Source organism: Equus quagga, chromosome 8 (assembly GCF_021613505.1).
Source record: "Equus quagga isolate Etosha38 chromosome 8, UCLA_HA_Equagga_1.0, whole genome shotgun sequence".
NCBI classification, from domain to species: Eukaryota; Metazoa; Chordata; class Mammalia; order Perissodactyla; family Equidae; genus Equus; species Equus quagga.
Window position 1 is genome coordinate 46,060,977 of NC_060274.1, and position 23,595 is coordinate 46,084,571.

General features: G+C 47.6%; 1 protein-coding gene across 3 annotated transcripts in view; it reads right to left on the reverse strand.

The window, feature by feature from the left end:
• The window catches only part of DDC (dopa decarboxylase), a 90,596-nt gene that overhangs the window by 62,541 nt on the left and 4,460 nt on the right, over positions 1 to 23,595 (reverse strand). The window contains exons 1-4 of one of the 3 annotated variants that reach the window (XM_046669420.1): positions 22,730 to 22,889; positions 12,064 to 12,292; positions 8,634 to 8,747; positions 6,032 to 6,151 (exon numbers count right to left, since the gene is read on the reverse strand). In XM_046669420.1, coding sequence (XP_046525376.1) covers positions 6,032 to 6,151; positions 8,634 to 8,747; positions 12,064 to 12,264 — 435 coding nt within the window. In that variant the 5' untranslated portion in view covers positions 12,265 to 12,292; positions 22,730 to 22,889. Of the gene's footprint in view, positions 1 to 6,031; positions 6,152 to 8,633; positions 8,748 to 12,063; positions 12,293 to 22,729; positions 22,890 to 23,595 lie in introns of those variants that run through there. The other 2 variants (XM_046669418.1, XM_046669419.1) reach the window with 2 other exon arrangements.

Genomic DNA, 23,595 nt, shown 5'->3' on the forward strand with positions numbered 1-23,595 from the left:
GTTATAAGGTGAATTGTGTCCTCCCATATTTCATATGTTGAAGTCCTAACCCCTATTACCTCAGAATGTGACCATTTTTGGAGATAAGATCTTTAAAGAGATCATTAAGCTAAAATGAAGTCTTTAGAGTTGGCCCTAATCCAGTCTGGCTGGTGTCCTTGCAAGGACAGATGAGGACACAGACATGCCTGTACACAGAGGAGAGGCCACCAAGGACACAGTGAGGAGATGGCCATCTGTACTCAAGGAGAGAGGCCTCAGGAGAAACCAACCCTGCTGCCACCTTGATCTGGGACTTCCACCCTCCAGAGGTATGAGAGAATAAACGTCTCTTGTTTAAGCTCCCTAATCTGTGGTATTTTGTTATGACAGCCCTGGGAAACCAATACAACTAATGTCAAAAACTTATTTTGGCAAAGTAGTAAAGAATAGTGCAAACTTCACTCCTCTGAGGTTGGGAGTGGGTGAAGGATAAAATGACTTTAGCACCAACCATGTTATCCCATTTAATTTGCAAAATAATCCTGTTTTTAAACTTTTTCATCTTCAGCTGGGAAACTGATGCTCAGAGAAGTTAACTAATTTGCCCCAAATCAGCAGCTAGTGAGTGGCAGGGTGAAGAATGAGCCCACATGTGTCTCTTCAGGCTGCCTGGGGCTCCCTTACCCCCTTCTCCCTGCTCATGACCTCAAAGTCAAGTAAATCCTAGAAGAAACCCATCAACCGAACAGTATTAACATTAGAGAGAAAAAATAAAAGGTAGATTTTTGTTGACTATGGGAAAGAAATTTCAGAGTTTTACAGGAAAATAGACAATAAAATAATTGAGGAGGTCAACCTCTTTCGCTAACATTCCATCCTCGCTCCATTGATCCTGACTTATTTTATTTTACTGTTTCAATGCCTTTTCTTATTCTATTTAGCCAACTCATATCCTTTGGGAAGACGAAAAATCTAAAGACAAATGCATTTACTCATAGTTCTGTAGCTCTAACGCATGGACTCAAATATATATATATATAATCTTAATTCAGCCTCTAAAATGGGTTTTATATTTCTTCAAAACCATTTACAATTATTACAATAGCAGTTGTTTTAGATACGGTTTTATAACAAATGGCTTTGGATATGGTTAAAGAAATTGGGCTGGCAAAGCTAACTCAGCTATCCCGTGAAATCCAAGCTGTGTGAGGGCAGGCACTAGATTTCACACTCCTCCCCTCCCATGTGGCTGCTTTTCTCCTGTTCCCCCGCATCTTGTGTCATGGATCCACCCATCACGCCATTCATTCTCAATGGAAATGCAATGTGAAACGCTTATTGAAAGGGGTAGCTCCCAGAATGGGAATCCTTGTTCCCACCTCAACACTCACATGGGATTGTGGCCCCCCTCTCTAAACTCCACCCGCGTCTGAGGCCTTAGAACTCACATTACCCTCAAAATATTCATTCTCTGAACCACATTCTAATGAAAGGCTTTGAATCACCGTGCCAATTCATTATGCGTTTTCCTTTGGGCTCTGTCCATGTCCTAAGAGAAAACTCCCCACCTTCAGGCAACAAAGTGATTTAAAAAAAAAAATGCCCAGTGAAACAAACTGTCAGTGGAGCATCCAGAACTCAGCAGCTCTGAGGCAGACAGCACAGTTTGACCAACTGGAGCCGGAAGACAAGTCGATTTCTCTGCCCTTTGTTGGAAGCAGATCTTTTGGAGGGAGGAGTAGGAGGTGACTGTTCTTGTGATAAGAGAGCATAATGATACCTTTGCTGTTTCACAGCAGACAAAGGTTGCCATGGCAAGCCCGCTAAGAGGCAGAAGGAAGTGCTGGTGAGACTGATGCTGGGCTGCTAATGCTGTGAGCAGAAATATCCTTTCATCCGGGTTTTTCAAGTGTCACCCCACAGATGGCAGGAAATTGGCTTTTCTTCCATGAGAGTTTTCAAACCCAATCAAGAGACCACTTTTGTGGCCCCATTCGTCCAGCTCAGAGGCTGATTTGCCATTTGACTCAGATGCCCATCACTGCGCCAAAACCTGGCAGCTGTGATTACAGCTCTGAGGGGCTCAGCGTCCAGCTTTGGCCCCACGGCTGTCACCCAGCTCGGGTGCCCTCTGAGTCCTCGCAAATTATGGACAATGAGCTTTGTCAGCTGGGAAGGGGGGCTTCCTGCCTCAAACACAGACACGTTGCCTGCTTTCATTCAGCACACTGAGTAAATTGGGCTCCAAGGGAATCTGTGTTGAATCCTGGACCAAGAGATGCCAGGATTATTCTCAACCAAATTCTAGGGCTTCCACTGTCTCTGGAAAATGGGCTTGTCTTTAAGGAAAAGATAAATGAAAGATTTAATTCATGGCAGCATGCACACCTCCGGACACTAATCCGCACAAAGGGTCAGAGGTGAGCTGGTGTAACACTCACATGTCCCGTTTGCATTTGTGCTGGCTTTGCCTCTAGCTAGCTCATGCTGTTGGGAGTGACATCCAACCTTTTGGGTCCTCCGTTTCCTCATCTACAGAAAAGATCATCAATAATGCAATCAATCCTCATCAATATTTGGAGACTGAAAAATGATAACATATAGAACAAGAAATAAGTCAACACACAGCCTAGCTCAGAGTAGGCATTCAATAAAAAGTAACTATTATTATAATAGACACAACTTACACTATGGGGTATTTGTAAGATCTTTGAGAAGCGTCAAATTAGAGGAAACATCTTGCACTGCTGGAAAGAACTGAATGTGACATTGTTTGAGGTGTAACATCCAATGACCCAGAAACATTCTTTTTATTTTTTTTATTTTGATTTTTGGTGGTACATGAATGGGGACTATGGACTTGGCCAGGAAAGCCCAGCAGGAAGCTGATGATCTTAGATTGCTGCACCTCATCCTAAGTGTCCTCTGAAATGTTATTTATAAGAGAGAAAAACTGAAAAAACATAAGTATCTCATATATTATTTATATAAATTGTGACACATCATAGAAAATCATGCAATAGTAATATTTTCAAAGAATATTCAAATAATGGGAAATGCTCACAATAAAAGAGTAACTAAAACACCACACAGAAAATCTGTGGGTATGTATTGTATTATCTCAATTTTTTTTTTTACACATGGAGACAGACACACACACACACACACACGCAGGTATTGAAATAACACTGGAGGAAGCATGCTCCAAAGTGTTCCTGAATATTTTCTATTGTCACAATGGACATCCAGTTTTCAGAAGTGCAAAGGGGACAAAACTTTTGTTTAAGTGGAATAACAGAACGAAAATTGACATAGAAGGCAATAAATTGGCAGTGTGAAAAATTGAAACCATGATGTACAGAAAACCATGAGAAAGTCCCCCTAAATATAAAAGACAAAATGGCCAAAAAAAAAAAAAGGTGGGGGGAAATAACAAAAGAAAGCTAGAAATTCTGGAAGAGATACCAAAACTGTGGAAAACTGAAGCTCCTGATAAACAGAGCAGAACTGGCCCATGAACAATAACTAAGGCATTGGAGAAGAAAAATGTCCCAGGTGAAGAAACACTGAGTCTCAGATTAATCGGGGTTACCAAATGCTGGGGGTGGTGGGGTGTGGGGGGCCGGGGGCAGCCAAAATGAATGGAACAAATGAAAAAAGTTGACCTTGGTAACACGTGTGGAATTACAAAGAAAAAGTGAGTCTGCTGCAAGCATCCAGGCTGGTGAAGAGTTAGGTCACCTCCAGACCTGGAATCAAGTCAAACAGAATAGGAAACTAAAGCGCCTCCTCCAGCACCGCGCTCCTTCTTCCTTACCGCTGCTTTCTCATCTGTCAACAGCTGGCTCTGCTCTTCATCAGAGAAGGATGGCAGCGGCATCTCTAGAGAATCAGGACAAGTGTCCGAGAGATTGGAAAGCTGCCTGACCTCCACGCACACAAGATGCAGTTGACGGGGCACGATGGGGGACCCTGTGCGGCAGCCTCTTTCCTCAAGGCCAGAAGGCTGCATAGACAGCCTATCTTGGTGTGTGGTCTTTGCCAAGGAGGTTGGCGGGCTGCATGGCCTCTGACAAGAAGAAAACTGTCCAGGCGAACTGAAACATTGGCATTTGCTGCTCTGTTTAAGTCCAGTTCACAGCACCATCTTGAAGCTTTGCTTACAACATGGCCAATGTTTCATTTTCATCGGCTCTCTGCTCAAAATCACTGATGTAGGATAGAAAGTGTGATAACCAAAGACTGTGAGTCAGGAGAGGACAGAGGGAATGGTTCTGAGCCTAGTGACACTGGCCTGATGCTCACAGAGAAGTCAGCCATTGGTCATGGCACATGGTCTGTCTATCAAAGTGGGTCTGGGATGGCTGCATCAGAAAGACCTGAGGAGCATGTTAGAATGCATATTCCTGGGCCCACCCAACACCTGTCGAATCTGAATCTCTGGAGAGCCTAGGACCCCCTCCATGACTCTGACACATACTACACGTGGTCAGCACAATAATGGCCCCCAAAGATGTCCAGGTCTTAATCCTGGAACCTGTGAATATTTACCTTACATGGAAAAAAGGACTTGCTGATGTGATATGATTAAGTTAAGAACTTTGAACTTGACATGGGGGATTATTTGGGGTTATCCAGATGGACCTAATCTAATCACATGAGGCCTTACAAGTGGAGAACCTTTCTCATCTGTGGTCAGGGGGAGATGCGACCAGGAAAGAAGGGTCAGAATGATGAACACTGCTGGCTTTGAAGTTGGAGGAGAGGACCATGGCGAAGGAATGTAGGAAGCATCTAGAAACTAGAAAAGGCAAGGGAAGAGTCTCTCTCCTGGAGCCTTTGAAATGTCAACCTTGATTTTAGCCCAGTAAGACCCATGTCAGATTCCTGACCTACAGAAATGTAAGACGATAGGTTCGTGTTGTTTTAAGCCCCAAAATTTGTTACAACAGCAACAGAAAACTGACACGTGGGAGTTTAAAACCCCCTCTGTATGAGTAGTCTCAACACTGGAAAGTGGGAGCTGGCTTCCTAGTTTAGTTTTGCCCCACCCACCAGCCGGGTGATCGCATACAAAGGCATCTATGCCTCAGTGTTCTCATCTGTCAGATGGGCAGAATAATAGCTGCCTTAACAAATTCTCAGAGCATTTGAAAGTTTGATATCTGAAAAAGGAAATCCCTTTTTCCCCCCAAAGTTAACAGTGCTTTCCAAATATTATCATATACTTGACACGAGAAAAATGATATCAGGGAGGGTGGTGGGTTCAACAGAGTCCATCTTCCATGCTAGGAACAAAAACCAGCATAAAACCTGTCTTCCTAGTGGAGTTTGTCCTGCAGACTCTGGTGGAACAAATGTTCCATCATGATCGTCATTTGCATCTGTCATGTCTCCTGACGGTTACTGTCAACAGTACATGTCAAATGAAGAGAATTAATTAAATTGGTACACAGAAGAGGCAGCATCTTTAGGCGAACTGTTGGTTCCCATAGATATAGAACTTTCTAGAAGCCATCAAAGCACATGGTCACAGCTGCCACTACTGCCTGAGGATGGCCCTGACTGGTGGTGAAGATCATGGCTCTGCAGTCAGAAAGATGTGGGCTCAGACCCCAGCTCTAGAACTTACCAGCTGGGAACCCATGGGCAAGTTACCTGACTGCTCTGTGCCTCAGTTTTCTCACCTGTAAAATGGGAGTATTTTAATTGAGTGTTGTTGAGAGAATTAAATGAGTTAAAGCCTGGAAAGTGCTCGGGCATGGTGGCTGGCAATGGGGAACACAACAAAAATGTAGTTGTTTTTATTACTACACGCTTGCTGAGTAATAACCACTCTTCTATCTACCACAGAGTGAGTAAGAGGTGGCACCGGGATCCAAATCCACATCCCGAGTTCTCATAATAACTCATCTTTGCTTGTTTTCCAGGAGAAAGGTGAGGATGCAACAAGAAGCACAAGTGTCTCTTTTGTCCACCTACAGCTGTGGTCCCTTTGTGAAAGCCATGCATCCCAGAAAGCTGGACTCTCCGCCCTTCCCTGCCTCACCTGGATCACTCCACCTCCTTCTCCAGCGTTCCCAGCCAAAAATGCCTCTGGCAGCTGAAGCATCTTCCCAAGCCAGTCCATCATCACAGTCTCCAGCTCTGTGCACGCTGGGCTCGCAGCCTGCCATGGGAGGGAGAAAGGAGTTAAGCACAGGGCAGCTGCCTTCAGCTTCCTACCAGCTTGCGACAAAGGGGTAAGACAAAGAGAATAACTTTGTTACTTCCCGCCACTTAGATTTTATCAATTTAACAAAAGGTTTTAAACATTTTCAAAAGCCCCATCCTTGGGCAGAATTACATGTGATTGTCTGCTTTTCCATCGCAGAGTTCCAGGGAGAAGCAGTGGCAGAGACTGGGTCCACGGCAGCAGGCCCCTCCCTCCCAGCAGCTCTAAGACATCCCTGAGGGCCACTCAGGGCAGACTGGTGTTGACAGCTTGGCACACAGGAGATTCCTCTTCTTTCCCACACTTGGAGAACAGAGGGAACCATACTCCGCAGATCCCAGATCGGCCACAGGACGTGATATGCTCTCTGTGTACAAAGCTCTACTGGTTCCCACATCTCTGCTGGTGACCTTGTGTCCTCCACCCACAGACTTGGATCCCTGGGGATGTCACCCTCTTCCCCTTACCCTTTTTCACTCCAATTCTCTGGGGCCTGGTGCCAGAGCAAGGAGCTAGTTCTTGCAGAATTTTGGGAGCAGCAACAGAGTTTAATCTCCCACTGAACCCCCGGTTAAAACTGCCCAATTTCAGGCGCTATTCAAATGCCTGAAACAAGTTTCACACTTATGCCCCTTGACCAAGAGTCAAGGGAGAATGGTTGGGAAGGAAGGCATAGCCCACAGTAACAACCTTACTCTACCGTGCTGCGCCACACTGGCACTGTGCGCTGGCTCATTTAGCCACCTGTTTATTTACAGAAGGATCTAGAAAGGCTCACTGGAGGACCCTCCTCCATAGTCACAAGTCAGTGGAATGAGACTATCCTGAGTCGAGGAGGTGGGCTCTGGGCCGCCTGAACCCTCTGGGAGCCCTCGGCAGCTCACAGACCTTGCCTTCTAGGCTCTCGAGATGGCACTCTGCATACTCTCCCCTCTCACTGCACACTGAGAGGGGGAGGTAGGTTGGCCGTGGGTCCCACCTGAAGATGGATTGAGCCGCCACCTCCCTGGGGGGCTCATTGTTGTGCTCAGGGGTGCTCTCTGCCTCCACGTGCACACCAGCTAATGCTGCTCTTCTGGTAAGAACAAGCAGCACTTTCTCCTGCTAATCAGCCCCACCCAGAGGGGCCTACCATCCCAGCTAAGCCCAGCTCCAGGCATAGGGACCTGTACTCGCTATTAGGAGCCCAGGTCTCAGCCAGTACAGCCTAGAGACAGCAAGGCAGCTCTCCAAAGCGCCAGAGATATCAGACAGTGCTCAGAAAGAGCAGACACAATAGGATGGATGCCAAGTCACCCTGAAGGGACAGGATGGCTCTGGACTGGCAGAGTGAAATGAAATCTGCTGTAGTATCTAATGAAAGAAAATGTCCTTTAGCGGGGAGGGATGTACTCGGAGACAAAGGGAGGTCACTGAAGCCACACTGGCCATGCCCATCTGTCTCCCAGTGGAGAGGGAGGCCTTGGGGCACCTGACAGAGGAGCAGCTAAGGCGTCTGCAGCAGGGAGCCAGGAAGGACTCCTCCAACCCTCCCCCTTGGGGCTGCTAAGCAAGAGCGAGGAGGAGGGATGGTGCAGGGGACAGTGCTCAGCTCCGCTGGGTCCTGCTGCTCAGCGTGGCGCGTTCATGACCCGAAATCGCCTTTACGTGCCCCAGGCCTGTACTCAGCAGGAGTCAACACCCATGAGTCCACTCGGCCCCAAGGCACAAGCAGGTACACACTGTGGGTCAGACCCTGGCATTTGAAGAAGTCCCCACGGTACAGGCAGCCCCGGGTCCCTGCACAGTCAGCAGCAGCTCTGCTTCTGAGCACTCTGTGTTTGCTGTAGCCCTGAGATGGGAGCAGAGAGCCACAAGGAAGAGCCAGCCCAGCCTGCCCTTCTGAGCAGGGATCTTTCTAGGCATTTTACCCCAGATAAGGTGGGACTGGGCTTGTGGTGTGGTCACAGGAGCTGGCCCCATTTCCAGAATGCCTGCTCTGCATCACTTGGCATTTCTGATGGGCTGGGGCCTCTCGCAGGACAGCAGCCCTGGCTGAGAACAGAAGGGAAGGGACAAGGGCAGCTGTGTTTCTCAAACTGCACATTATACAGAAATCCTCAGGGCTGCTTGGTAGAAATGCAGACTCCTGGGCACGGGCTATAGAAATTCTAGGGCCTTGACTGTAATTTTAATTCATACCAAATACCTCTGAAAAAGCACTGCTGTGCAGAATTGGCTTTGGGTTGTGGAAACCTTTCCAGAAAGGTCTCTCTCTCCCTGTTCCCTGTATTCCAAATTTCTATTCCTTTATGAGGACTCTCTAGGGCTGAATCCTTCTCCCCTCACATAGGTGGCACTGTCACCTGCTCATATCCTATGAGTACAGATGTCATGTCCCCGTGGCAAGACCCCCCAACACTGCCAGGAACCCCCAAAGGATCACCCCAACACTCACCCAGGAGAAGCCAATGCAGCCGATGGCCCCGCACAGCATGTCCGCAAGCATGGCTGGATACGAGCTGGCTGTGGGGAAGTAGGCAAAGAAGTAGGGGCTGTGCCAATGGGTTACCTGTTGGGGATAGAGTGGTGACTCGAGTGCAAGGCAAGGCAGCCCCATGAGCGGAGGTGCCTCAGTTTGCCACAGCAAATGCAGTCTCTCAAAACAACACTGTGTTTTAAATCCTGGCCAGATGTGCTTGTCAGTGAAGGAGCTGCACCTGAGGGCCCTATTGCATTAGAAGACTGGTTTTCCTAAATCTGCTCCAAAAACATAAAGTCTGTATTAGAAAAAAAGGCCTGATTTACTAGGTTTCTCCAGCTGCTCTTACTGCAGCCTCCTCCTCACTCTCCTATACCATCCGTTCCCTCCAGCCAAGCATGGCTCTGTCATCCCCCAGAGCCCGTGTCTCTGCTGTCCCCCAGTGCAGCCAGGGTGCCTGAGTCTGAGGCAGCGGCGAGACCACCCCAGGCGTCAGGAGGAGGAGGAGGAGAGGATGATCAAGGACACCTCTGTTCCTGGGGCAGGAGCTCTGCAAGCCCAGCTAGGGTGGGAAGACTAGGAGTGGTCGTGTAGGATGGGCTGGGAACACCTCAGAGTGTTGGAAGAAGACAGAGGAGGAGAGAAAATGAGGGTGGGGCCCAGTTTTGCTTCTTTAATTTGTTCTTGTTGATGACACACCTGTCATGTGAGAACAGAGTAAAGCCCTTAGGACCCCGCTCTTCCCTCCCAGCCCTCTGTGTGATGCTCATTCAGTCTCCAGTCAGAGTTGTAATGCCTTAACCGGTGTGCAGGAGACACCACCCAGCTCCCCGTCTTCCCGCACCTCCGCACTCTTCATCCAGCGTACAGCAACTGCACGCATGCTGGGAGCTCTCCTGACTGCCAGTCTGGCAGCCATTCGGTTTTCTGGGTTACCTTAGGCAACTGATTGCACCTCTCAGAACTCCAACCTCCTCTCACGCTAAACCAAAACATGCACCCGAGTGTTTCTTCCTCCTCTAACCTTCTCCAGAATCCCCAAAGGCTGTAGACACGTTCTCCCAACACTACTCATTTTCAGTCTGGGGAGAAAAGCAAACATTTCTTCCTGGATAACACTAGCTCTCAACTGTCCACTGTCATGACCTGGCGTGAGAGATGCCCAGATCGTGAAGGCAGCCACCCAGGAACCCTCCAAGAACTGAGAGTACTTGGCAGGATTTACGTGGTTGTGGGGACTTAAGCCCCGGTCTCCCTCAACACAGCCACCCCGCATCTGCAGGGTGAGGGCAGGACAAGAGGACAAAGCTATTCATCCTACGTGAGGGGCGGTGCCAGCAGCAACGGGCGTCTCAGAGGGACAGGGCTGGTGAGGCTGCAGGCCTGTGCAGGGCCAGGGAACCGTCTGGACAGAGGGAGATGCTCAGCCCAGTCAGAGCCCGCGGGCTCAGGCAGAGAGGCTGGTGGCGAGGCTGCGGGCCGTGAGGAGCAGCAGACCCAGTGGCCAGGGCACAAAATACTTTCAGGAGCCTGGAAAACTTAAATTTTTTTTTTAATCAGAAGAAAACATGAGCTTTCAGGTTAAAGGAAAAAAAAGGTTTTTATAATATTAGTATATTCACCTTTATGCCAATGCATTCATAAACCATAATTTTCCGTATTTCTAAGGGGTCCACGGGAGTAATGGTGTGGCCCTGGGCCATCCTCCCCATTCAGGAACCTGGAGGCCCTCACTGTGTCTCTTCCCTACCTGCCCTAAGACCTGCGAAAGGACAAGAGCAATTCTTGACTAGGGACACATGTGCCTTTGTCTCACTCTCAGCTACGACTCACACAACACCCTGGACGGATGTTCCTATGCTCCCTCTGCAGATGAGGCCCAGAGAGCTCTTCTACCTTCCCTGCAATCACACAGCTGGCAAGTGGCCGGTTCGACTCCCCCCCAGGGACCCTGCCCCAAAGCCCGTGCGCTTCCTAGCACAGCTCTGCACAGGGAGTGCCCCGTCTATCTGAGCAGGAATATTTCAAATTCCAGTCTTCTGTAGTCCCCGTGTTCTGGACTGCATGCGTGTGGCCCCCCAAATTCCTATGTTGAAGCCCCAGTCCCCAAAGTGATGGTATTGGAGGTGGGGCCTTTGGGAGATAATTAGGGCCAGGTTAGATGGTGAAGGTAGGGCCTCTGCAGGGAGGAAAGGCCATGTGGGGACACAGGGAGGAGCCGGCCTTCTGCAAGCCAGGATGAGAACCCTCACCAGGAACCGAATCAGTCTGCACCTGGACCTCAGATAGCCAGGCTCAGAACTGTGAGAACTGTTTGTTGTCTAAGCCACCCTGCCTGTGGTATTTTGTAAGGCTGCCCGAACAGAGTAGGACACACCCTCTGCCTGACATTTAACCACACCTGCCCCTGGAGAGGTTGGATGCTCAGCGGCTTGGTGTATTTGCACAACCTCTAGGCGAGAACTGGAATCCTCCACTTCGCTCAAAGTACAAATGTCAAAGGAAACTCTCCAGGGAGGGTGAAACGGCAGCAGGCCTCTGGTCTTGAGGAACGGATCCTTGAGTTCCGAGCCCCGCTCCGGGGTCAGTGGCTCTGTGACCGGCTCACAGGTAAGGGGGGCTCAGGGCCTCTGTGTCCCATCTGAAAATGAGGGAATGGACTTGAGGATCCGAGATCCTCCTCCCACATTAACACATGGGCTTTTAGGTGAATTCTTTGTCAGGGAAAATCTTGGGGAAACGTAAAGCTGTAGTGAGTTTCCTTTGAATGTGAACTGCCTGCTCCCCTCTGAGAGACTTTCTGGGGTGACAACCGGTCCTGGTCCTCTCCCTTCCTGTCTGAGCCCCTCTGGGAACCACAGGCCAAGCTATGACTCACTGGCTTCCCATAAAGAGGCTGCTTCGGCGGTCAGCCTCTGGACAGAAGCAGTACCACGTCGCCCATTCTCAAATAAAATTAATAAAACATTTCTTCCACACGTGGGATTTACTCTCTGCTAAACAGAAGATGGTTAGGAATATGCTTTATTTTGAGCAATTAACATCCTTGAAACCAGCCACCAGTGGTTGGTTTCCTCCAATGGTCAGATATGACTCTCATGCATCAGGGTCTCAGGGCAGGGGACTGATCTGGGGGCTGTGGGGAAAGTGCACTCACTGCCTTTGGCGCCCACACCATATGGGTTGCAGTCCTGGCTCCATCACTTACTAGCAGTGTGACCTTAGGTTGATCACCTCACCTCTCTGGGCCTCAGTTGCCTCAGCCATAAAATAGAAATGATAAAGTTTCTCTCCAACAAGATGGTTGGAAGGATTAGATAAAATAATAGATATGAATTGCCTGATGCCCAACAGGTGCTACATTAATGCTAACCCTCCTGTTCTCTGATCTTGGATATAGACTTACCCCTGGCATGATTATCTTCTCGACATCATTAATGATGTCCTCAAATGTGTCTGGCTCCTGGGGGGCGGTGGTGGGGATTAGGGGGCGAAGGTAGCCAGGCTCCACATCGGGGTAGACCTGGCGCCCCTCGATGCCTTCCATGTAGTCAGCCACGTAATCCACCATTTCTTTCCCTCTCCTTCGGAATTCGCTTGCATCCATGGTGACTGGGCTTTGTTGGAGGTGAAAACTGCGCAGAGAGAGAAAAGAAACCAATTGGCAAACATGAGACCATTTAAAACTGGAGTGAGGCAGTTCTGAGCAAGCTGACTGCTGGGGCCACCTGGGCAGTGACCCAAATACCCTGGCGACCACCAGTTCCCAAGTCAGGAGCACTTTCCTTCCATGTCTGGACTGGGTGGAAGTGACACTGGATTTGGAGATGGCAGGAAAATGCTTATTCTAGTATTTGCCAGCTATTCAACTGAAGACTGCCACATTTCGTTTTTTTCATTGTCTGTGTCAGTAAAATGGACTAGAAACACACATTTATTTTCATAGTCCATCTCAACTTTAATGACGAACATGGGTCCAAGTCCTGCCTTGCCCCTTAGTAGCTGTTGGACAGAGACAAGTGATTTTTAACCCTCAGAGCCTCTCTCTTTATCTGAGGAAAGAGGATAATAACGCTGATCTCTCAGGAAGGTATGAAGGCATTATCACACAACATGCATAAGGCACTCAGCCCAGAGCCTGGGGCAGCATAACCCCCCTCAGCATCAGACACCTGTTAAGCACGACAAGACAGATTTTGTTCAAGACTATTGCAGTAGAGGCGGGAGGCTGGATTTAATTCCCCATACAACAGGGGCAAGTGAGCTTTTATAGCCAACAAGCAGGCTGAGGGAGCCCATGGAAAATTACTAAGAGCAACTTCATTAGTTATCCAGGGTGGAGGACAAAGAGCTAGATTGGCTGTCAGGGTAAAGCCATCCTCAGTAAGCTGGCTTAGCAGGATTCTTGGCTGAAACGGGGCTTGGCACGCCAAGTGGGGAGCTCTCAGGGGGAGGGCTCAGAGGAGCTGACTGCAGTTTGGTCAAGGAGGCAGTCTTCCTCAAAGGGGAATCTGTTAGACGATGCCTTCCCTTTCCTCAGCATTCTCGCCATCGTTCTTTGTTCAGAGTATTCTCTGCTACATGAACAGCATAGCAAGTATCCTATGGAAGTTTCCAGGCTTCTTTAAGGCCAGTTATTAGATCAAACCACCATTTCAATGTTACTGTTTGAAAATACGTTTTTCATCTAATGAATGCACGAGTGACAGCAAGTGGGTATAAGAGAAGCTTCTAGATTACAACAACAGTGAATGCTAAAATAACAGCATGAGAAAAACCAGAGTGATTGCCTGAAGTTCCATTGCACCACAGTATTTCATAAGCTGAGAGCCACGGAAGGTCCTGCTTATCATCCAAAATATCACAACCAGACTTCCCAAATCTGTTAGTGCAAAACCACAAAGCCTTATATGTATAACTTCTGGTTTATAATTCCCTGGGCCTGCAGGCTTCTAAATTAATTTTTCATTTGGAATGACTCTGCTTATGTCAAACACTGCACATAGAGTGAAACTGTTTTTAGCTCAAATTGAAGTATTTCAAATTGACATGATTCAAATTCAAACAAAATTGTATCAAATTGCAGATCTTCTTGCTAGCTTACTGTTTTTACAAAGCAATTACGAGCCTATTTCCCGCATTGATAAAGACTTTTCTATCATGTGATTTCTCACAACTGCATAGTATGTCACAGCTTGAATGTGCTATCCCCACAGTGGGCACTGCTATTGTTGAACATTTGGATCATTTCCAACCTTTGCCTGCGTTCGTGGGAAGGGCTGGTATAGCCTAGTGGCCATACTTCAGGATGGAAAGCGAAAGCCTCTGATTCAGGTATTTATTAGCTGTATGACCTGGTATACATTCCCACCGCAGTAAACCTCAACTGAAAACAAAAATCATGACAATAACAGTACTCCCTCAGAGAATTTTCTGTGATGGTTAGATAAGTACCTGGGAACAGCTTAGAACCGTGGCACAAAGTAAGCATTCAATAAATGTTAGTTATTAGCTTTTCTAGAAAACACTCAGATGTACAACCTTATATTTACATTTTTGCACATTTCATTTTGCATTAAAAATTTCTAGACGGAAGAGCATTTATCTTATAATTTCTTTAGCATAAATTCTTATGGAGATACATATTTTTAGTATTTTTAAATTATATGGCCAAATTTCTCCCCAGAACTTTTTCTTACCAAAGTGCTCTCCCCTCGGGGGTGCATAAGGATGCTGCTTGTGCCATTCAACCACCCACACTGAGTCTGTGCATCCATTTTGAGCTTTGCCAGGCTGATAGGCATTAATGACTCCGTTTTACTTTGGTTAATGAGGTTCAACAGTTTTCTCATGCTTCTTTGCCACTTGGCTTTCTTCTTTTATGAACTGCTTGTTCACTGCATTCTTTTCCACTATTTTTATCTAATTGCAAAAGCTCCAACGTAGTACGCTCATCCTTATGTCTGTGATGTATTTTGCAGACATTTTCTTTATTTTTATTTGACCTAATTTTGCTTATAATTTTATTCTGACCTATAAGAATTTCCATTTTTAGGTAGTCAAATCACATGATCTCTTCCTTTGTGGTTTGTATCTCGTGAGTGACGGTTAAAAATGCTTTTTAAAGTAAATACTAGAGCAACCTCTATTTGCCCTACTGAGGGGCAGCTCAAACAGAGGAGCTATGCAAAATTAGGAAAGTTGCTTGGGTTGTCGGAGTATCAGCTGCTCACTCCTAATGGGAATGAAAGATTTCGATGGCCAAAATAGGATGCCTCATAAAAAAACAAACAGGAGACAGATATATACCAAGTTGCCACCAAAAGAAATATTCCCAAATTCTAAGATAGGACCTGGCTATTATTTTCAAATCATTCTGTCATTTATTTGCCAATTATTTCCCACAAAGACCTTTCTAGAAGGCCCTTGGTGCAAAGCCAAGAGAATCTTGTGTTCATTTTGTAGCTGTTTGATACTTCATGCCCCCAAGCTGGGCAAATATTAGCTGGAAGATGTAGACAACAATAAAGGCTATGACTGATGCCTTTCCAGGCTCTTAAAACAGCTTCTGTTGACCTAATCTGATCACAGCGTCAGCAGCAGCTGCACACCACAATATTTTACGTGCAGCCCCTGTCGTGTGCTGTGTGTGCATGGTGAGCAATCTTTCCCTGGACTTCCGGGTCACTATCTTACCACAGCTGTGACAGACACAGCACAGCTCCAGCCCCACACGCTCTGGAAGGTAAGAACTTGCCTCCCCTACGCTTCCTCATACCTCCTGACTGACCTGGGGGCTTATTTGTTTTTGTAATTTATCATTCTACCAATATCCTTTGCTAAGTGTGGGCTTCTCCAAGCAGAGTCTTCAACTCTTTATTTTTGCTTTCTCAGGACCAGTCACAGACCCTGGACCACAGTAAGCACTGCGAATGTTTGCTGAGTGAGGAATGAGTGAATGAATGGACAAATTTCTGGTCCTCTGAATATTTTATTGCTGAAATATGCTAATTAGACCCTACTGTCTACTATTAAGACAGCCAAAACCACCAGTCCATCAGATATCTGCGACAAAAAAGCCACAGGAAACAATCATGGCCCAGGAACAATGGGCCCCTGCCCCAGAGAATCCTGACCCACTCCCACCAGGGCCTCTCATATCCAGTTCATGCCGAGCCTGTGGCCCTCCAGGCTCAGTACTGACTCAGTTTCCCCAGTCTAGGCCTTGGGATTTCACAGTGAACTCGGGCTTCTCTCTCCTCTGGCTCAAGAAGAGCCCTGGACCATGGGAATCCAACCTCTGCCACCGCCATTTGGCCGGAACCGAATCCAGGCTCTAGAGGATGTCTCACTGGTAGTGGGGGTGGGAGGGGTGGGACTGAGCGCCCATGGGACCTTGGGGCAGAGCCTTTGTGGTGATTACACACCTGAAACTGACAGGGCCAACCAAGTCTGACCGTTTGGGTGTCTGAGTGGGTGCATCCCTCTGGGAGGCTGGGGGCCACAACCAGGTGCTTTGTGTCTGTCCATGGTCCTGCCTATTGGTGCATGCAAGCCACAGTCTTGCTTCAAACCCTGGGAAGCTAAACACTTCATTCAACTTCTCTTGGCTTTCATTTTCTATCTTGATAAAAAGAAAAGTGTTTACATTTTTTCTTACACTGTTCTAAGAAAAGTGAACCATAATGCATGATTGAAGAAACATTTCTCCAAGGCCAGCCCGGTGGCATAGTGGTTAAGTTTGCACGCTTTGCTTCGTTGGCCCAGGGCTTGCCAGTTTGGATCCTGGGCACAGACCTACACATTGCTCATCAAGCCATGCTGTGGTGGTGTCCCACATACAAAATAGAGGAAGATTGGCACAGATGACAGATGTTAGCTCAGCGACAATCTTTCTCAAGCAAAAAAGAGGAAGATTAGCAACAGATATTTGCTCAGGGCCAATCTTCCTCACCAAAAAAAAAAAAAAACCCCACTTCTCTCTCTGGGACTATGAGGCCTTGGTCCTCTTTCTTCCCTCAAGCATTTAAGTATCAATCTAGGCACAAAACTAATTTGGCTGATTATCTCCTGAATTGACTGGTTTCTTGATGAACGTGGGTACAAAGAACATACATGAAACCAACAGGAAAAATGCTTCGGACCAAGACCAGAAAGAAGTTTCTAGCATTGAGAGCTTTCTAACAATAAGGATGACTTTCTGTTAACTCACCTCAAAAAAAAACTCCTCTAAGTTCATTTGTAACTCTTAAGACTAGTTAACAGTGAGATTATTAGGAGCTTTGGGTTATTTAAGCTAGCATTTTTGTAAGTGACCATGAAGCACATGATAATCAAAACCAGCCCACAGGAGGCCTGTTGGCACAGCACAAAGTATCAGCAGACCCAGGGTCACGGGCCACCTCTTCCAGTCACTGAGTCACTGTGGCCCGTCATTTAACCTTCCTGAGGCTCCTTCTCAGCCTCTGGAAAACGAGCTTGTGTGAAAATATCTCCCACAGCTGGAGAGGATGCAGTGAGATTGTGTGTAAAGGGCCTGATAGAGAGTAGGTGTTTAGTTAAAAATTGCTTATTAATCATAGGGGGAATGGTGCAAGGGGAGAGAGGGCAAATATGGGAACTCTCTCCTTTCTGCTCAATTTTTCTGTAAACCTAAAACTGCTCTAAAAAATAGCTTCAATTTTTTAAATAAAAATAAATTTGTTAACTGAGGAAAAGTATCTCAATTTGTGGCTTTAGAGAACGAGCAGCCCTTCCTCTCCTTGTATGAAACATTATTTCACTCACATTTCTTTGCCATGACTCTCAAGCCCATCTATTTATAAGATGGAAACCCCACTGTTTTGCAAAGGCTGCTTCTTTTCAATTCCTGAGGCTTCGATCATGCTACTCGATTCGTCAGACTCTTTCATGAGATAATGGTCACAGGACTGGAGCGGGAGTTTAGCGCTCAGCCCTACCTTCACAGGTAAGTGCTCCTCTTGGTTCTGAAGCTACATGCTTATCTCCATGCTCCTCCAGAAAGCGGTCTTCAGAAGTCAATCTTACATGAAGATATTACATTAGTAAGGCCCTCAGCACACGAGTTTTAAAAACTGCGGAGAGAGAATCTTCATAGACTCACTCTCAGGGTGAAGAAGTCACCATCACAGCAACATCAATAGAAGGTGTTGCTGAGAGGTGGTACCCACATAGAAGGAGAGAAAGTGGACTCAGTGTTCAGAGTCCTGGGTTTGCATCTTATCTTCATTCCATGTTAGCTGGGTAACCTCTGGTAACCGGGGAAGGCTAGTTAATCTCTTGGAAATTTTATGTCCCACATCTGCCCTAGACTATAGGGACCGGGTGAGCAGCCTGTGCTCCTGGAGCTAGGACACAGGTCATTTGTGCAAAGCCACAACTTCGTCAGGCTTGCCCAGTGCAAGCTGGTGCCATGGACGAGACTTGGCCAGTGCCACAAAGGAGGGGGATGCCTCTACTCTCTAACCTCCCACCAGTGCCTCCCATTGGCAAAGCCTACCAGGAGCCGAGGGGTCCTGGGAGCCTGGGAAACACAACCTAAGGAGGTCAGGAGGGGAGAGACAGGATAGAGATTCAAAACGGGCTATCTTACCTTGTTAAAGACTTTATTATGTCTGCCTTATTACTACCCTCACTTGACAGGTGAGCAATCTGAAACCCAGAGATGGTAAGGTCCTTCCCAGGTGCGAAGCTAGTGGTAGCAAAGCTGAGGCAGAACCCCATGGTTCCTGCTAAGCACTATCCTTTATGCCAAAGTGCCCCTACTTGTCATCCCGATAATTAACCCAGGTACCGCATACTATGCACACACACACACGGACACTTGCACACACACAAACACACTGTTTCCACTTCCTTCCACTCATACAGTTACTTCGATGTAAATCGAGGTGTTGTTGGTGAAATAGAGACTCTCTCATTGGTTTAGAAAATGGCCAACATTCGTATATTAACTTACACGTGCCAGGCACTGTGTGGAGCTCTTTGCGTGTGTCCTCTAGTTAATCTGCATAATAACCTTGTCAGGATTATTATCATTCTCTTGAACAAATGGAAAGGCTGAGGTGAGAGAGGGCTGGGCCACAGCTCGACTGGCACCCCCTCAGTGCACTGGACTCACACACCCACACAGCACATCCCTAACAGCTTTGGCTGGAGTAGGAGTATGGGTTGACAAACCTTGAAAAAAGTGCAACTAAATCCCAAGATTAGAAACTTGAAAAGCCAATTTCTCTCTGAGCCTCCAGGAATGATTTTCCAAATGCCCCCAGAGGCCATATGGGGCATGGCAGCTTCCAGGGGTGTCTCCCTTGCCTTAGATCATGTTCCTAACAAACGGCTTCGTTGGAGGTATAGGTATGCCCATGGGCAAGCCACTTGACCTCTCCAAGCCTCCATCTTCAAACTGTAAAATGGCTATAATACTAAGCACCATACAGAATTCTAAACGGTACAAAGTCATTTATATGGTTGGTGTTCCAAGCACGCAAGTTCTCTCTCCCTGCTCCATGCCACATCGGCATCTCAAGGGAGTTTGCTGTCCAGAGGGGAAGTCCCTCAAAGGCCTAAGCAGCCGAGCAGTGGAGTTCTCCTGGGTCAATTTTGGACACCCAGGAGGCTCCCTCCTCTCCTGTCAGCTTGGTCTGGGTTGGAAAGGTTCCCTGAACACTGTACAAAATGGGGCTCTTCGGTACTGCAATCCCACTGGACCGCATTCTTCCTCTTAGCCATGGGAAGTTGTAAGAACATGGATTTGGCATCAAAAGGAAAAAAAAGTCAGCAATATTAAACTTGTTGATATTACCGCAATTTACTCCTGACCTCAGACAATTCAGATAGTTGTCATCAGGATATGTGTATTATCTGGTACCCTTTTTATTTTTCCCATATGCCTAATGACAATATGCATAATTATGTTAATACAGCACACATATTTACCCTTATTAACACCTGCTGAGCAGAGATTGCACAGTGTTACTGGGGCACTGTTCACATCCCATGTGGCCGTTGGTTGCTGTTGTGGACAGCACTACCGAGAGGAAAACATCAGTGGGCTCCTCTATCAGGATGCGTGTTGCTCTGTTTTCCTATTGAATTTGTCCCTCAAAGATTTCAACTCCCCAAAGGAACAAGGAGGTGTGATTTTTTCAGTTCTTTTTGTGTGTAGCTAAACTTCTTTCCAGAAAAACTAGAATGGCACAACAATATCACCCACCATCAGGCGTGGCAAGCATGAACACCGCATCTCTGCTAGCTTTTATCACTCATTCACATTGGAAATCCAAATTTTTAAATGTTATCATTTTCATTCATGTTTGCTATCCCAAAAAGTTTATGTAAGAACCACCCAGTAATTATAATTTTAACTTTCTTCTTCTTTCATTTTATCTTAGTGTTATTCCAGAAGAAACTTTTCTTAGATGAAAACCACTCTTCCTTTCCCTTAAATTTTTTTCTCTATTTTTCCTCAACTCTTTTTTCCCTTTCTCTTATTCTCTCGAAGTCACGTTCATAGTTCACAAAAGGTAACAACCATCTGCCTTTTCTATAGACTCGAGACTATTAAATTATGTCTGGTTGATTGCTTCTTTTCATGATCAGTGTAACATCCTGTGACTACATCACATATTGATTTATCGTCTATTATAAATATATGACACCTGCCATGTGGGTCTATTTAGAATGCTCCGGCACACTCTTTGGGGAGTCTCCATGTTTTTCACAGATCGGGTCAGCGGTAAATACTGACTCCTCAGATCGTTGTGAACTCTTCACTGCTCCTTGGGCAGGGTTGTTGGCCTGTCACCTGGTGTTGCTAAGAAACCTACATCTGAGGCTCCCCAGGGCCAAATCCTGAGAACATGTTGGCATTTGGTTGCCACATCCTATTGTCAAAGAAACCAAACCAATCAGTATTGCCCAACCTTCTGCTAAGCTCATTGTACACATTATTTCATTCAACACCCTCAACAACCCTGACAGCGAGTATTACTGCCGTTTTACCAAGGCACAGAGGGGCTGGTGCCCCGACCAAAGCCACACAACCAGTAATGGGAGCAGTGGTTCTAGCATCCTGAAGCCAGCCTCTTCCCCTGATGCCTGGGGCCAGGGGTCCATGCTTGCCTCTGCTGTCTGCTGCCAGTGCCCTCACAAGGCCTGAGGACTCAGAGCCCAAAGACCCAGAAAGGGGCTCAGGCCAGGGGTGAGGAGACAGCGCCTGTCACCCAGAGTGTGGTTGGGGTCCTGCCTGTTCACTACACACAGGAGAAGGTGCTGCGGGTGAGAGACCTGCGCCCCGACCGGGGCTGATCCCCACGGAAGCAGGCAGAAGCCAAACAAACTCTGCCACCCTCTTGCCTGAGGAGAAGCTCCTCTCCCCACCTCCTCCAAAACCCAACAAATGCGGAGCAGTGATTATAGGCAGGGCACTGGTGTAAGCACTCTCTTCTCTCGTCTTCACAACAGCTCTGCCAAGTAGCAAAATTATCCCCAGTCTGGAAATGAGGAAATAGGTTCAGGGAAGCAGGTGGCTTGTGAAGCCCACACAGCTCATAAGTGGTTTCACACGTGGGTATGTCGCACCCAGAAGACCAGACCAGTTCCCTTCGGCCTGGGGTCCCCCATGCCTGCTGCTTACAGAGACCCGCCACCCCCATGGAGAATAGAGTGGGATTTTAGCCTTTTCTCTGAGGCCATGGGCCAATCCACTGCCCTCATGTGCCCTGAGCATCCTCTTCTGAAAATGCACCCAGAGAAACTTCAGGACCACTTTTCTAAAATACCTGAGGGAGTCTAATCTTCCTAGAACCCTCCCCAAAACTTACCACCAGACCCAAATGGAGTTTCCAGGAGTAGGGTAAAATCTTCAGAAAAATCAACATCTTGAAGAACAGAAAGCATATGTAAATAAATCTCCCAGCTATTTCTTTGAATTTGAGGATGTTTAAAGGGGTTTGTTTTATTTTAGGTATTTTAATCAAACTGGCTGTGTGCAGAGGCACACCCACCACCATATGCCCCAAAGAGAGAAAAAAAGAGGCCGTGTTGAATGGCACTATCTTGTCCCTTTCAAAAACATGCACACTCCTCACCTTGCCTGTGTCTTAATTGTTCCAGGATGTCAGCCTCCTTGCCAGGGACCTTGTGGGCTGCCCCCAAGCAGAGTCTGTTTCTCTCCGGCACCCTCAAAAACCCAAAGAGGGCCAGCTTTTATGCTGCAATTGTCACCTTTGCTTTCAATTCTGTTTCGGAGGGGAAATACTGCTGATTTGAACGAGAAATCAACTGTAAGGAGCTAGCTCTTGGAGCCTTTAAGAGAGAAACAGACTTAAGGGGGAGACCCAGGTCACCTGCTTGAATTGCCCTTGGGAACTGGAGAAACAATCTATGCTGAGCAGGCAGACCCCTCCGCAGTGCTTTCAATCCCCTCTGCCTTTCTGACCTGCAGTTTACTTGCTTATTAATAATATAGATCCCATTATTGACCACCTACTGTGTGTCTGACCCTTTACAAACATCAGACCCGGTTTTCGCAACCATCGTGTGGGAGGATGCTATTAGCTCTCCTGCACAGCTGAGGGCAGGAGCTGGGGCAGGGCATGCTGTATCTGCCATGCAATCTGGGTCGCAGCCTCCTCCTCCATTCCCAGCCCATCTCCCAGCCTCTGTGGGCTCTAGATGTACCAGGAACCTGCCTGGAAAATAATTTCCACTCACTTTGTTATGTTGCTATTATGGCTCAGAGAACAGGAGCTAAGAAGCCATTAGAAGTTTCTGATTCTCTATCGGACTTGTTGCTTAGAGATGACACACAAAAGAGCAGGCATTGTATGTTGGAACCTTTTTTCTCAAAAAGTTCTTATAGCATGCCCCACCTTCACACGGCTGGATGCCAAGCTGTCCCAGTCTAGAGGAAAAAAAAAAGCCACCCAGCTGGAATTAACAGACAAATCTCCCTCCAGTCCCCAAACCCGAGGGTCACAGCCATCCAGGAGCTGGATTCTCGAATGAGTCTGGGCCCCCAAGCTACAAGGACAAAAAGCAATACTCACAGGCAGCCCGGAGTTGCTCCTTCTCTGTCCTTTCTCTCTCTCCTCGGTGACAGTTAAAAGGCACAGACGATGTGATTGCCATTTATGTAGACAGAGGTCCGCCTTCCCAAAGCCAATCAGAGCAGAGGCTTGCTCTGCTTATTTACCGGCAGCAGCGTCTCCCACCTCCCGCTGCCTCCTGCTCCCCCCTAGGCCATGAGGGCGGGGAGGGGCAGAGCAGCACTGAAGGGACAGCAGAGCCTGCAGGGGATGGGGGACAAGAGGCCAAAGAAAAGGGGCCCTGTGCTCGCAGTGTGCCGTGTGGGACCCAGACTCCGTCAGTTCTCCTAGAGACTGCCCCGGCAACATGGGAGCAACCCTAGGCTTCCTGGCTTCGTTCAAGGGGTGAAGAAGGGCCGGTTTGGGCATGGCAAGCCAGCAGCATTCGCTTTGTGCCAGCGCTGGGTGGCATGCTGGGCCTGCCCCTTAGGGGGCTGCTGGGACCCCCATGGCAGGAAGGATGGGAGGCTCAGTGTGCCAGGCCCTCAGCCCAGATCAGAGAGAGAAGCAGAGGCTGGTGAGCATCTGAACCCAGGTTCATGATTCAAAGCCCTGTTCTTTTAACTATGAAGCCCACCAGTGTTCAAAACATTCATTTCTTCAAAATGAGGTTCGGGCTTCCTCTCTCCTCTACCCCAGTGGGCAGTGACAGGGTGAAGAGGAGCTCCCTGGCTGAGCTGATCAGTGCAGGATGAGGAGCAGGGTTGGGGTTCTCCTTCAAGGAGTGCACAGAGCCCTGTGAGCCTGGAAAGGGGCCTGGGTGGAGCCCACTCAGGCCAGGAGGGGCAGTAGGTTCCTCTGCCACAGCACACATGCACACACACACA